We start from the raw sequence: 15,747 nt of genomic DNA on the forward strand, positions 1-15,747 counted from the left end.
TGGTCACTTCTCAGTGCACAGAGATCTGCAAGGAACTCGTAGCAGGAAGATCCTGCTCAAAGATCTGTCTTGTCAGAGTGTTCCCAGCGAGCCAGCGGGATAAGGCGATCAAGGTATATGCAATCTTGGATGATCAGAGCAACAGGTCTCTAGCTAAGTCCTTTCTCTTCGACACCTTCAACATTGCTGGTCCCGGCTCTCCGTACTCCTTGAAGACATGTGCAGGTACTGTCGAGACGGCGGGGAGGAGAGCAACTGGATTCAAAGTAGAGTCTATAGACGGTCAAACCTGCTTATCCTTGCCATCAATACTGGAGTGCAACCAGATTCCAGACAACAGGTCTGAGATACCTACACCAGAGGTAGCAGCTCATCACACCCACTTGAGATGTATAGCTCACCTGATACCAGAGCTCGACCAAGGAGCTCCTATCGTCTTACTTCTCGGAAGAGACATACTACGGGTCCACAAGGCTAGAGGACAGATCAACGGCCCACAAAACGCCCCATATGCTCAGAGACTTGACCTAGGATGGGTCATTGTGGGAGATGTCTGTTTGGGTGGAGCACACAGGCCGACATCAGTCAACAGCATGCTCACCAATACCCTTGAGAATGGACCCCCGTCTCTCTCCCAGCCATGCGAGAGCAGTTTCCTGGTTAAAGAATTGCCACACCACACCCCTCCACCTTGTCCGTTAGCTGATCCTTCCTGTGAAGACCATGCATGCGACGGTGAGCAAGATCATATAGGGTGCACAGTTTTCCACAGGAAAAGAGAAGACAACCAGGTAGCAATGTCCATAAAGGACAGACTGTTCTTGGACATCATGGAGCGAGAGATAGTAAGAGATGAATCAAAGAGTTGGGTCGCACCTTTACCATTCAAACCACAGAGGCAACGCTTACCCAACAACAGAGAACTTGTCTACAGTCAATTTGTCTCCCTTACACGCAAACTGCAGAAGGCACCAGAAACAAAACAACACTTCTTTACCTTCATGGAGAGAATATTCCAGAGTGGCCACGCGGAAATTGCACCTGTACTTCAAGATTCCGAGGAATGTTGGTACTTACCTATTTTCGGCGTGTATCATCCGAAGAAACCAGGTCAGATAAGAGTGGTATTTGACTCAAGTGCCAGATACGAAGGTGTTTCTTTAAACGACGTCTTCCTATCTTGTCCAGACCTCAACAACAGACTTCTGGGAGTACTTCTTCGTTTCCGCAAAGACGCAGTAGCATTTATGGCCGACATACAACAGATGTTTCACTGCTTTCTTGTTAAAGAAGAACACAGAAACTACTTGAGGTTCTTCTGGTACCGCAATAATGACCCCTACAAGGACATCATGGGATATCGTATGAAGGTTCACATCTTCGTGAACAGCCCTTCCCCTGCTGTCGCTATCTATGGCCTTAGACATTCAGCCAGAGAAGGTGAAGCGAAGTATGGATCGGATGTAAGATCTTTTGTGGAAAAGGATTTCTACGTAGATGACTGCCTGAAATCCACACCCACAGAGGAGTCGGCAGTCAGTCTCCTGAAAAGGGCACAAGAAATGCTCGCTTCATCCAATTTGAGGTTGCACAAAATTGCTTCCAACAGCCAGAAACTAATGGCAGCTTTTCCCTCTCAAGATTACTCAACTGATTTAAAAGACTTGGATTTAAGCACGGACTCCCTTCCCATGCATCGGAGCCTGGGTCTACTCTGGGATTTGAAAAAGGATGCATTCACCTTCCAGATCAGCGAAGAAGAGAAACCCTTCACGCGTAGAGGCGTCCTGTCCGTTGTGAACAGCTTGTACGATCCTCTGGGATTTGTAACCCCTGTAACTATCCAAGGTAAAATGATGTTGAGAGACTTCACCCAAGAGACATCCGATTGGGATGATCCACTTACCAGCGATAAAAGAGAATTGTGGGAAAGATGGAGAAATTCTTTAGAAACCCTGTCAAGTCTCTACGTGGCACGACCATATGCTTCTGTGCCTTCATCAGAAATCAAGGGGCAAAGGCTTTGTATCTTTTGCGATGCTTCAACCAAGGCAATTGCAGCAGTGGCGTATTTGAAAACAACTGACATCAATGAACAATGCCACGTAAGGCTTGTTATGAGCCGGACAAAATTGGCCCCACTCCGTGAACACACAGTACCCAGACTGGAACTCTGTGCAGCTGTGCTGGCAGTAGAGTTAGCTGAGCTTATCTCGACAGAAATGGACCTGGAAATCAAAGAAGTCGAGTTCTACACTGACAGCAAGGTAGTGCTGGGGTACATTTGCAATAAAACTCGTCGCTTCTATGTCTATGTCAGCAATCGGGTGCTAAGGATCAGGAGATCCACCGAACCTAAACAGTGGCACTATGTGTCCACGCACCACAATCCGGCGGACCACGCAACCAGATCCGTTGAAGCAAGACACCTTAAGGACATAACCTGGTTCACCGGCCCTACATTCTTATACCGTTCGATGCCATATGTGGACGAGTCAAACATCTTTGAACTGGTGGATCCAGAGGCAGATGAGGAAATCCGCTCTCAGGTATCCGTTCTACATACGGTGACTAAAGACAATCACCTCAAATCCCACCGTTTCAACAGGTTCTCAACTTGGGACTCACTTGTTCGTGCCCTCGTTCGTTTAATTCCTCAGACCAGTGACGGAACTTGTCTTACTGTTTTCGCCAAAAGAACCTGTAGGTGGCATCGGTTGATGCCAAGCGGGGAGTGTTCTGTCCTTCTAACAGGACAGGGGTTCGTTCCATGCATTAAAGGTTAATTACTATTAGTGTTTGGTTTTTGCTGTGTTATAACACCACCCAGTGGTGGATAAATTTATAACCTGTGTTTTCCATGTAATAATAGTGTTGCATTATGGGATTGCACCAAAGCATCATGGGACAGGGGAATTCCCATTTTTTCTCTCTGTGTATTTTCCTGTTACACTCGTGTTATTCAGCTGTGTTGGAACTACTTCACTTGCTTGCCACCCTGGTTAGTTTATCCGGTAAGATTGCTATCCTTGTTCTTGTAATATAGTGTTCTATAGAATGTGATTACTGTATAGCAACTAGTACCCGGGAAATCTATTATCTGTGAGTTACTGTATGTAGCTGCATGTAGAAGTTGCATCATCCTGTATGCTTTCCCTGTTAGTTATAGTATCAGTTGTGCTGTTATGTGCCCAATACTTACCCAAATCATTTGTATTCTTATAGTTTTACCGCATTTCAATACCTGTTACCAATAAACAAGTTAGACTACAGAAAACAGTCTGCTTACTTTGGAAGACAGAAGTGGTTTATGCTGTATGTTGGATCACACACCGTATCAACGTGTATGAAGACAGAACAATCACATATATCAAACAACCATGGAAAGAGTATTTACAGGGAAGCTGCCACTCGATTTATGCTACCCAATACATGGCCCACATGTATCAGAGCCTCGCCGCACAGTTACGGCCAAAATATTTTTCTCTTAAAACTGACGTTTAAAAGAAAACATAATTTGAGGATCTGGTCTGGGACTATAGGGAGAAACTGGATTAGTGCTCTGACTGCTTCTTTCAGCGCCGCTGCAGGTGATTGACATGTCTCTACCTATTTACTTAAATGTGAGAGACTTCTCAATCAACTAGAGCAGTGCTGAGAGAAGCTGACCCTGCTTTAGTCAATTGACAGGATTTGTGTGTGTTTACACTGTCCATAAATGTGTGTGAAAGCAGCCTTAGGCCCCCTTCACACGTCCTGGTGATTCATGTACTGGGAAAAAAACCAGTACTGGTGAGATCTGTGGTTTGTGTGCTATGCGTAAGTACCTATGTGACATTTGTATATCCGTTTGCTGTCTGGGAGTGGCATCCGTGTTCCCATCTGACACATACCGGTGCCTGGCAAAAGCAGTACAGTTAGCTGTTCCCAATTGCCAGGGGTAGAAGGAAGCTCTCATGATTGTCACTTTGTCTCCCTGAGATCAAGCGGTCAGGCGACAATGAGGAGAGTTGTATTCAGCATCCGCTGTGTGCATCATGTATTTAAAAAAAAAATAAAAAAAATGGCATGGGCTCCCTTGTAATTTTTTTTTAACTAGTTAATATTCTGGCATAAGGGCCAATAGCCATAAATGTTCCCAGGCTACTAGTATCAGCTCAGACCATTACTGGTTACTGTAGGGGAGACCTCTCAAAATTGACGTAGGGTCCCTCTAATAATCAAAAACCAGCAAAGGCTAAACAGACAGCTGTGGGCTGACATTGATAGCCTGGAAAGGGGCCAGGTATTATTGCCCCACCCCCCTCCCTCCCAGGCTACCAACATCTACCCTCAGCCGCCCCAGAAATGGCAAATCCTTGAAGATACACCAATTGTGGCGCCTAGCGTCTGCTCTTCTCAATTGCCCTGTGGTGGTGGAAAGTGGGGCAATAGGGTTGAGGTTGATATCACCTTTGTATTGTCAGCTGACATCAAGCCCAAGGGTTAGTAATGGAGCGGCATCTATAAAATGTCCCCATTACTAACACCATAGCAAGTTTTGAAATAAACACACAGCAATAAAAAAATCCTCTATTAGAAATAAATTGTCCCCGACCCACTTTTTCACATTTATTACAGTATGAATTAAAAATAAACAAAAAACATATTCTTCACCTGTTCAACTATAATCTATTTGTCCCACTGCGTAATCCATCTATTTTTTCTTCATTTGGATGCCTTTGCATGATGCGACCGTTCAGCTTGCTATCCAGGAGACACTAAGTTAAGAGTCAGTGGCCTTCGGTGATGTCATTGAGGTGACCACAGGTCACTGAAGCTGCGGTTCCCATGGGCGTCTTGTGTGCTTAGTGAGATCAGCCCTAGCATCTTGAGAATTTTCTCACTAGCGGTGACGTCATGAAGGTTACCGCAGTTCATCAGTCATCTCACAGTGAACAGTGTGGAAACAGCTGGCATTTTTTTCTGGTGTCCCCAGTAAAAGGGAAGGTGCCACCAGTTTTCTTGTAGTTTTTTTTTTTTTTGTGAAATTAAGCTTAAAATAGTAAATAAAATGTACTAATGCAATGTTTGCAAACATTTCTATATGAAAAATATTATATATTTTCTTACAAATATATATATTTACCACTAGGGGGAGCATTTTCCGTTTTAGACCTCAAGCAGCTATAGTGAGACTTACCAGCTTTACTGTTAGCTGGAAAATTGGGGCAGTAACTGCTGACATCACCATTTCCCTCCCCTTTTGGGTGGTCTAATATCCCTGGGGCAGATTGAAGAGCAGCATCACAGGGCAGCGCCATTTTGTGTGTGACTGCTCTGTGATCTGCCATCACCAGCAGTTACTGCATCAGAAACACAGCTACAGAGTTTACAGAAGAGCAGAAGAGAGTGGGCTCAGCAGCATGGTGGACTGGACTAAGAGTGAAGTGGTGTGTGTGTTAGTGATGTGTCGGTCGTGAACGAGCCAATACAAAGAGCTAGCTCCCTCCTGTGAATGAAAGGAGCCGAGTCTTTTTTTTTTTTTTCTTTCTTGTCTGGGCCTGGCAGCTTCTCAGATTCAGCCAGTGAAGTGTGACTGTGACTCATGTGGGAGGAGCAGACAGCAGAGAGGTAGAGTGGAGTCTGTGGACTGTAAATAAATGCATGTGAGTTACCATGTGACCCAAATAAAGGTGCAATATTACACTGGCTTGAGTGGCTTCCTCCCTGGTATGTGACTGTGTAGGAGGAATGACAAATGATATGTTCATCATCATCATCATCTGCAATGACCTCTGAGTTACCTTTTGTCCCAAATAAAGATACACTTTACTGTGGCCTCATCCATGGCATATATACATATATGGTACTAGATGGTGGCCCGATTCTAACGCATCGGATATTCCAGAAAATGCATGTCCACGTAGTATATTGCCCAGCCACGTAGTATATTGCCCAGCCACGTAGTATGTTGCCCAGCCACGTAGTATGTTGCCCAGCCACGTAGTATATTGCCCAGCCACGTAGTATATTGCCCAGCCACGTAGTATATTGCCCAGCCACGTAGTATATTGCCCAGCCAAGTAGTATATTGCCCATCCACATAGTATATTGCCCAGCCCTGTAGTATATTGCCCAGTCATGTAGTATATTGCCCAGTCACGTAGTATATTGCCCAGCCCACATAGTATATTGCCCAGACCCGTAGTATATTGCCCAGCCCACTTAGTATATTGCCCAGCCCACGTAGTATATTGCCCAGCCCACGTAGTATATTGCCCAGCCACGTAGTATATTGCCCAGCCCACATAGTATATTGCCCAGCCACGTAGTATATTGCCCAGACACGTATGTAACAGGTTAAAAAAGAGATAAAATAAAAAATAAACATATACTCACCTTCCGAGGGAGCCCTTGTAGTCCTGTCGCCTGTGTGCGGTGCACGAGGCAGCTTCCTGTCCCAGGGTTGGATGCGCGCAGGACCTGTGATGACGTCGCGGTCACATGACCGTGATGTCATGGAAGGTCTTTCTCGCATACCATCCTTGGCACTGGAGCCTGCCGCTTGCACTGCCGAGGAGAGGACGCGACGACGGAGGGTGAGCATAGCAGGTTTTTTTTATTATTTTTAACTTTACATTTTTTTACTATTGATGTCGCATGGCCAGCATCAATAGTAAAAAGTTGGGGAGACACAGGGTTAATAGCAGCGGTTACGGAGTGCGTTAAACACGGCATAACGTGGTCCGTTACCGCCGGCATTAACCCTGTGTGAGCACTGACTGGAGGGGAGTATGAAGCGGGCACTGACTGCGGGGAGGAAGGAGTGGCCATTTTTCCGCCGGACTGTGCCGGTCGCTGATTGGTCGTGGCTGTTTTGCCGCGACCAATCAGCGACTGGATTTCCATGACAGACAGAGGCCGCGACCAATGAATATCCGTGACAGACGGAAGGACAGACAGAAAGAAGTGACCCTTAGACAATTATATAGTAGATACAGGTTAAGACAACAAACGAGTAGCACGGGCTCTGTTCACAAGAGCCAACAATCTGAGGAAACAGCAATGCTAAACACAGTGTGTACTGCTTCACTAGATACTTATACAGGTGTGTAATGAGGCCCTCACTGTACAGGGAAAGACCTGGAACGATGACAGTATAAAAAGTATTTTTATTAAAAAAAGAGCCGGTTCACAAGCCGAAAGAGCCGGCTCTTTATGGTGAGCGGAGCCGGATCACGAATAAGAGACGGACTGCCCATCACTAGTGTGTGTATGGAGCAGCGTTTATCTGAGCCGAGCTGTCTGTGACTCATCCATCAGTAAAATAAGGAGCTCCAGGTCTGCAGTGAATGGCCAGGCATTGTGGAGGTAGAGATACATTGTATGGCAGAGAGAGACTGATGGGGGAGAGAGACATGTAGAATGATGAGTGAGACACATATGGAGCATGATGGGGAGAGAGATACACATGGAACAGCAGGGGTGAGACACGGAGCGTGATGGGGAGTGACCCCCCCCCATAGACCAGCACACTGCCATATGGATCATGCATAATGCTGCCATATCTATTCATCACATAATACTCCCATAAAAACCACACATTATACCGCCATATATATTTATTACATAATACTGCCATATAGATCACACATGGTGCCAGCATATATATTTTTTACATAGTACTGTCAAATAGACTACACTTGATGCGGACAAGTATTATGTGTGATCTGTATTATGGCATTATGTGTGATCTATATGTATTATGGCATTATGTGTGATCTATATGACGGGATTATATGTGATCTTTATGGTGGTATTATGTTTGATCAGTATGGTGGAATAATGTAAAAAATATATGACTATTATATGATAACTATATTGTGGGATTATGTGTGAGCTATGTGGCATTATTATGTGACAATTATATGGTGGTTTTATGTGTGATCTACATGGTGTTGTGTGTGATCTATATAACGGTATTATGTGTGATCTATATGGCGGTATTATGTGAGAAGTATATGGCGGTATTATATGAGAACACTGGCGATATTATATGAGAACACTATGGCGGTATGTGTGATCTATATGATGGTATTATATGAGAACTATATGGCGCCATTATGTGTGATCTATATGGCAATATTATGTGAGAACTATATGATGTGTATAGCCTAGGAAGAGGTTAATACCCATGGACCTTCCCAGGCTATGAATATCAGCCTGCAGCTGTATATTTAGCCTTTACTGGCTATTAAAATAGGGGGACTCCCCAAAAAACTGTGTGTGTGGTCCCCCTATAATTAACTAGTGTTGAGCATTCCGATACTGCAAATATCGGGTATCGGCCGGTGTGGGCGGTGCGTGGGCGGAGACTGCGTGTCTCTGTGCGGGCGGGGTCTGTGCGGGACCGTGGGTGGTCTGTGCGTGCCTGCCGGGGGGTCTGTACGGCCTCTCCGGGGTCTGTGCGGCCTCTCCGGGGTCTGTGCGCGACCGTGGATGGTCTGTACGGCCTGCCGGGGGGGCTGTACGGCCTGCCGGGGGTGTTTGTACGGCCTGCCAGGGGGGTCTGTACAGCCTGCCGGGGGGGGGTCTGTACGGCCTGCCGGGGGGTCTGTACGGCCTGCCGGGGGTCTTTGTGTCTGTGCAGGCATCGTCCGATGGGACTACAAGTCCCATCGGACGATGCCTGCTACACTGACAGTGATTGACACATTAGCCAATGATGGGACAGTAGTAGTCCCATCATCCGGCTAATGTGTTGAATATAAAAAAATACTCCATACATGCTACATACATGCTACATACATGCTACATACATGCTACATACATGCTACATACATGCTACATACATGCTACATACATGCTACATACATGCTACATACATGCTACATACATGCTACATACATGCTACATACATGCTACATACATGCTACATACATGCTACATACATGCTACATACATGCTACATACATGCTACATACATGCTACATACATGCTACATACATACATACTACATTCCTACTCCATACATACATATAACCAAATATTAGGCCTAAACAAAGAAAGCACTTCCATAGATGCAAAATAAATCAAAGGAACAACCGGAAGCTTGAATGCCAATAAAAATATCAATATTTTATTAATCACAAAAAACAAATAAAAACAAGTCTCATAGTAGCCAGTGGAGATACATGTGACAGAATAATACTGTCTGCATGCAGGAATATGCCACAAGATCAAGTGATACATACACACATGCCTAAAATAATAACAAAACAATTATATGTACAACTGTCCAAAATGTCTATATATGATCTATAAAGTTACAGTGAACCATGAAGGGAAGGGTTAACACCATAAGGTACAGTATGTAGCAAATATGCTTACAAGCAAAAGAGGAAACCCTATCCAGTTAAACAGGACATATAGCATATTGCACCACTAGTAGAAGGTGCTTATAGTGCATATATACGGCATGAGAGTAAATAAGGGCATATTACCAAAATACGCAGCTCAGTACAGGAACCCCCTCCTTCCTGACTAAAGAATGGGCAGCGGATGTGTTGAAAAACTGCATCCGCTGCCCACGTCGGGCACAAATTTCACAACGTGCGTCGGCCCGACGCATAGCGACGGACCCGTACCGACGCAAGTGTGAAAGAGGCTTTTATGAGCGTTGAATTAAAAAAAAAAAAAAAACACGGCATGGGCTCCCGTGCAATTTTCTGCGCCAGAGGGGGAAAGCTGACGGCCTGGGGCCAATATTTGTAGCCTGCTATGAATATCAGCCCGCAGCTGTCTGCGTAGCCTTTACTGCCTATTAAAATAGGGGGACCCCCCCAAAAAAAAATTACGTGGGGTCCCCCTATATTTTATAGCCAGAAATGCCTCGCTCGCAGACAGCTGCGGGCTGATATTCATAGCCTAGAGAGGGGCCATGGATATGGCCCCCCCCCCCCCCTGGCTACAAATACCAGTCCACAGCCGCCCCAGAAATGGCGCATCTGTAAGATGCGCCAATTCCGGCACTTAGCCCCTCTCTTCCCACTCCCGTGTAGCGGTGGGATATGAGGTAATAAGGGTTTAATGTTACCTTGCTATTGTAAGGTGACATTAAGACGGGTTAATAACGGAGAGGCATCAATAAGACGCCTATCCGTTATTAATCCAATAGTAAGAAATGGTTAATAAAACACGCACACATTAGGAAAAAGTATTTTATTATTCTTCATTTCACCATACTTGCCATACTTCAGCGCCTGCAAAAAACGTAAAATAATAAACCGTATGCTACCTGTCCGCCGTAGTCCAATTAATAACGAGTGTCTCATGACGATCTCCCCTATAGAACAGTGACATCGGGTGATGTCACTGCTCTATAGGACCCTCAGTGACACACTGACAGGAGACAATGGCTCCTGCAGTGCATCACTGAGAGGTTACCTTAGGACAAAATCTCACTTTATGGCAATTACTGCCTGGGAAAATTTATCATGCAGCAATGGCATAAAGTGAGACTAGGGCCTTTTTTTTTACAGCGGCAGAGGAATACAGTGGTGGAAGGATACCTTCCTGCCGTCATTGTATTCCTGGAGCCCCTGGAGAGCAGTCGCATTATCTGATGCTGCTGCTCTCCATGGGAGATCGTCGTGGGACACTCGTGGATTTCTGCGGACAGGGAGTATATGGGTTGTTTGTTTTTTTCATATTTTTTACAGATGACACTGGCTTCGGGGAACAAAATTACAAGTAATGGTGAGTATGTAATCTATGTTTAATGTACTGTATGTCTATATGTATGTATTGTATGTAATGTATGAATGTACTGTATGTAGTATGTATGTATGGAGTATGTATGTATGTAATGTATGTATGTATGTAGCATGTATGTAGCATGTATGTAGCATGTATGTATGGAGTATTTATTTTTATTTTTTTCATTCAACACATTAGCCGGATGATGGGACTATTACTGTCCCATCATTGGCTAATGTGTCAATCACTGTCAGTGTAGCAGGCATCGTCCGATGGGACTTGTAGTCCCATCGGATGATGCTTGCACACACGCACAGTGACCCCCCTCCCACGGCGCACAGAGACCCCCCCCTCCCACGGCGCACAGAGACCCCCCTCCCACGGCGCACAGAGACCCCCCGCCCATGGCATACAGAGACCCCCCCACGATGCACAGAGACCCCCCCACGATGCACAGAGACCCCCCCACGACGCACAGAGACCCCCCTACGCCGCACAGAGAGGGAGAGCGACACAGGGGGAGAGTGCAGCTTACCGGAGATCACTGGGACTGTGTGCAAGTGGCGAGGCGGAGACAGAGCAGGAGAAGCACACAGGGCAGCGTGTGAGGAGCAGGGGATGTCTGCCCAGAACGTGCAGTACCTGGAGTACAGAGGAGCAGGGAGGTAAATCACCCATACTCCCCACTCTCCTGGCTCCAGTCAGCGCTTCTGTCCTGCGATAGAGAGCAAGTGGAGCTCGGCAGATTGCACTGGGCTATAGTAAAATGGCGGCTAGTCACACCTACAAGCAGTGAGTTGTACAGCCCACAGAGGCGTGCCCAGCTCACTGCTAATGTGGCTGCAATGTTGGAGATAGGGTCAGCGCCGGGCTATTATCTCCTATGTCCATGGGGTGCCCTTTTCTGACACTGATAGTGTCGTGCTACTGCTGTGAACACGATGTCAGCCCCTAGTTCCTTCTTTCTACTCGTATAACACACGAAATCTGTTTTACATGCATTCAAGTCTTGGTTATAGCAGCATGTTATGCTACATTACATTGATTAATTAATGATCCACAAACGCGGCACCTTCCCTTTAAGGCTAAGCAAACAGATGTGAGCTATTAGTAGCCTTGGAACTTTTTGAGATATCTTCCCCTTTCCCAGATTAGTAACATCAGCCCCCAGCCATAGTCTTTTCCTCTGCTGATTATCAAAAATACGCTGGAGCTCAGGCCAATTTTCTTATTTAATTCTTTATTTTACAAACTGTCTACACAGCAAGTGCTGAATAAAACTCCTATCATTGTCACCTGGTCGCGCTGAGTTCAGAGGGATTAGGCGACAATGATCAGAGCTGTCTTCAGCACCCTGCGCCTGAGAACACGGTCCATATAAAAAAAAATAAATAACTTGACCTGTGCACACCACCATAAAATGCAATGGGTGTGTGTGTGTCCATATTTGCAGTCCTTAAAAAACAGACGTGTGCAGGTGGCATTACTCTGTGAAGAACTTCACTTGCTCTCCTTTACGTGCTCATTTTGTTTTATTGCAGGCTATGAACAAGAAGATTGATATCATTAAAGGATTATTTGTGGCCTGCAGACAGTCCGAAGCACGATACATAGCTAGGTATGTGCTTTCTAAAAGATCCTCTTATACTTTGCTTTATTCCTTTGTTTTTTCCCATTTTATGTTTTTTGTTACTTTTTTTTTTCTAGAGCTTTAGGAGGAAAACTCCGAATTGGACTGGCAGAGCTGTCTGTTCTTTCAGCTATTGCTCAAGCAGTTTCTCTAACGCCTCCTGGACAATGTGAGTATTGGCATGAATGTATCCCAATCCATTAATGTTACTGCATTTCTGAAAAGTGGAAGCGCAAGTGGTCATGTCTTCTAATGATGGGCCGGGGAAGCGTGGCTGTTCATGATCATAGGCGAGCACTGCAATTCAGCTCTGACCAATCACTTTAAGTGTTTTTGATCAAAACTAAAGTGACAAGGAGAAATTACTCTTAATTGCCAAGGTGGAGGTGGATCCATCCCAGTTACTAAGTTTCAGCCTTTTTAAAGTAACTACCAATGGGCATGCTTAATATAGTCACAAATAGATTCCAGGAGGAATGTTTGCCCCATCTATGTGTTCTCAGGCTTTGTTCATACGATAGTGAAAGAGGATTCATAGGAATCACAACCCTAAACACTGTGTTTATGTGGTCTATGAGTTTTGTGGTCTATGACTTTTGTGTCCAAAAATTCCAGATGGAACCACATGACCAAAACATATGTAGCAAATCGTCAGGGCCTGTACCACATCTTGCACACAAGTCATCTTCTCTTACCCCAATTTTAGGCATGAATTTGGGAGCCCTGTGTACCCGCTACAGCAGGTACATCTGTTAACAGCCTTTGTGCCTCACTAGTGGAAAGCTGGGGAATCAAGGATAATCTGTCATCCCACTGCTTGTTGTCAATTACCCCAACATCCTGCTCCCATTTGAAGACAAAGATATTTACTACTGCCAGATATGACCGGGACACATTTGAGATGGACGGCGACAAACTGGAAGTTGTAAAGGACTTCAACCTATTCTGATCAATGATCACTCAAGATGCAGCGACGACACAGGAAGTCGATAGGAGAATAGCTATGGGCAAATCAACAATTAAGTCACTGGACAAGGTCTTCAAATTGAGGAAACACTCACTGGCGACAGACGCTGCTCGTATATAGTCTGGTCTTTTCTGTAATAGCATATGGATGCGAAACTTGGATGATAATGAAACAAGATAGAAGAAGAAAAATCAACGTCTGTGAAACGTGGTGCTGGAGAAGGATGTTACCATTACCATGGATGGCAAGAAGAATAAACCAATTTGGATCAAATCAAGCCAGATGTGTCACTCGAAGCAAGGGTAACCAAGCTATGATATGCTTACTTTGGACACCTTATACGAAGAGAGCAATCACTGGAGAAAGACATCATGGTCGGAAGAATAGAAGGAACAAGGCAAAGAGAAAGATCAGCAGCTCCATGGCTGTTATTAACATTTCATCTGAATTAGAAAGCCAAAAATTGGAAGTGGCTCCACAATGCACGACATGTGAATTTTTTCAATTAGTTTTTTCCCCCTGTGTTGGTTTTACTTAAGATATTGGCAAAATCCTGACCAAATACTGATGTACGGTGAGGCCACAGTTAGGTTTTGTTCTGATTTTGATGCAGGTGTTATAGAGGCTAAAAAATAAATACATTCTTTCTCCCTATCCTCCAAATTACAAGTGTTGAGTTAAAAACAAAACTAACATTTCAGTGTGGTTTTGATTTACAAGCTTCATTTTGCAGTAAAAATGACCTGTTAGCTACGTTCTATGGATCGGCATGTTTTCGGCAATATCACATTAAACATAATATGTTTTTTTTTTATATTGCTCACTTAGGTAGAAAAAGGCTTCAGTTGCCATATTCTGAGAACCATGGGCAAAATAAAACAAAACGCTAAATAAGTGTGGTATTGCCGAATACATACTGATTGTAAAAAGGTAAAAAAATATTGCTTCGGTTGCCATATACTTAGAACCATTTTTGAGGGGGTCAACTAGCATTTTATGAGGGCTTTTTTTTGTGAGCGGAGCTGTTTTTATTTTTTATTTATTTTATTTTTTTCTGATCTCATTCATTTTCTTTTTCGAATGCAAAAAATGGTGATTTTGTCATTTTTTCCTTATATGCTCGAGTATAAGCTGAGGCACCTAATTTTACTACAAAAAACCTGGGACAACTTATTGACTCAATAGTATATTTGGCATTGTTCCCTCATCCCTATCCTGGTATGCATGGCCCCCTCATCCCTATCCTGGTATGCATGGCCCCCTCATCCCTATCCTGGTATGCATGGCCCCCTCATCCCTATCCTGGTATGCATTGTTCCCTCATCCCTATCCTGGTATGCATTGTTCCCTCATCCCTATCCTGGTATGCATTGTCCCCTCATCCCTATCCTGGTATGCATGGTCCCCTCATCCCTATCCTGGTATGCATTGTCCCCTCATCCCTATCCTGGTATGCATGGCCCCCTCATCCCTATCCTGGTATGCATTGTCCCCTCATCCCTATCCTAGTATGCATGGCCCCCTCATCCTTATCCTGGTATGCATGGCCCCCTCATCCCTATCTTGGTATGCATTGTTCCCTCATCCCTATCCTGGTATGCATGGTCCCCTCATCCCTATCCTGGTATGCATTGTCCCCTCATCCCTATCCTGGTATGCATGGTCCCCTCATCCCTATCCTGGTATGCATTGTCCCCTCATCCCTATCCTGGTATGCATGGCCCCCTCATCCCTATCCTAGTATGCATTGTCCCCTCATCCCTATCCTAGTATGCATGGCCCCCTCATCCTTATCCTGGTATGCATGGCCCCCTCATCCCTATCTTGGTATGCTTTTGGCCTCCTATATACAGCATGAGCCCCCACAGGTGTCAAGTCCTGCTGGTGAATTAAATTTCCATTTCCAAAAAGCTTGTCGGCAGAGGGAAGCATGAAGTGCTCTAAAATTACCTGGTAGACGGTTGCACTGACTTTGGTCTTGATAAAACACAGTGGACCTACACCAGCAGTTGACATAGCTCCACAAACCATCACTGACTGTGGAAACTTCACACCAGACCTCAAGCAGCTTGGATTGTGGCATTTCCACTGTTCCTCCAGACTCTGGGACCTTGATTTCCAAATGAAATGCAAAATTTACGTTCATCTGAAAACACCACCTTGGACCACTGAGCAACAGTCTAGGTCTTTTTCCCCTTAGCTTCTAGCATTGTCTATTGGTCATGAATGGCTTAATACAAGGAATGCAACACTTTTAGCCCATGTCATGGATACCTCTGTGTGTCTTGGCTCTTGAAGCAATGACTCCAGCAGCAGTCCACTCCTTGTGAATCTCCCCAAAATTTTTGAAAGGCCTTTTCTTAACCGCAGTCTTGAAAGGATTGTTATCCCGGTTGCTTGTGCACCTTTT

At 44.9% G+C, this 15,747-nt stretch overlaps 1 protein-coding gene across 3 annotated transcripts in view; it reads left to right on the forward strand.

Moving 5' to 3' along the window:
• The window catches only part of LIG1 (DNA ligase 1), a 572,167-nt gene that overhangs the window by 320,841 nt on the left and 235,579 nt on the right, over positions 1–15,747 (forward strand). For all 3 annotated transcript variants that reach the window (XM_077250677.1, XM_077250678.1, XM_077250676.1), the window contains 2 exons: positions 12,282–12,358; positions 12,448–12,539. In XM_077250677.1, the coding sequence (XP_077106792.1) occupies positions 12,282–12,358; positions 12,448–12,539 (169 nt within the window). The remainder of the gene's footprint in view (positions 1–12,281; positions 12,359–12,447; positions 12,540–15,747) is intronic.

The sequence above is a fragment of the Ranitomeya variabilis genome, chromosome 4, assembly GCF_051348905.1.
Source record: "Ranitomeya variabilis isolate aRanVar5 chromosome 4, aRanVar5.hap1, whole genome shotgun sequence".
Taxonomy (NCBI): Eukaryota; Metazoa; Chordata; class Amphibia; order Anura; family Dendrobatidae; genus Ranitomeya; species Ranitomeya variabilis.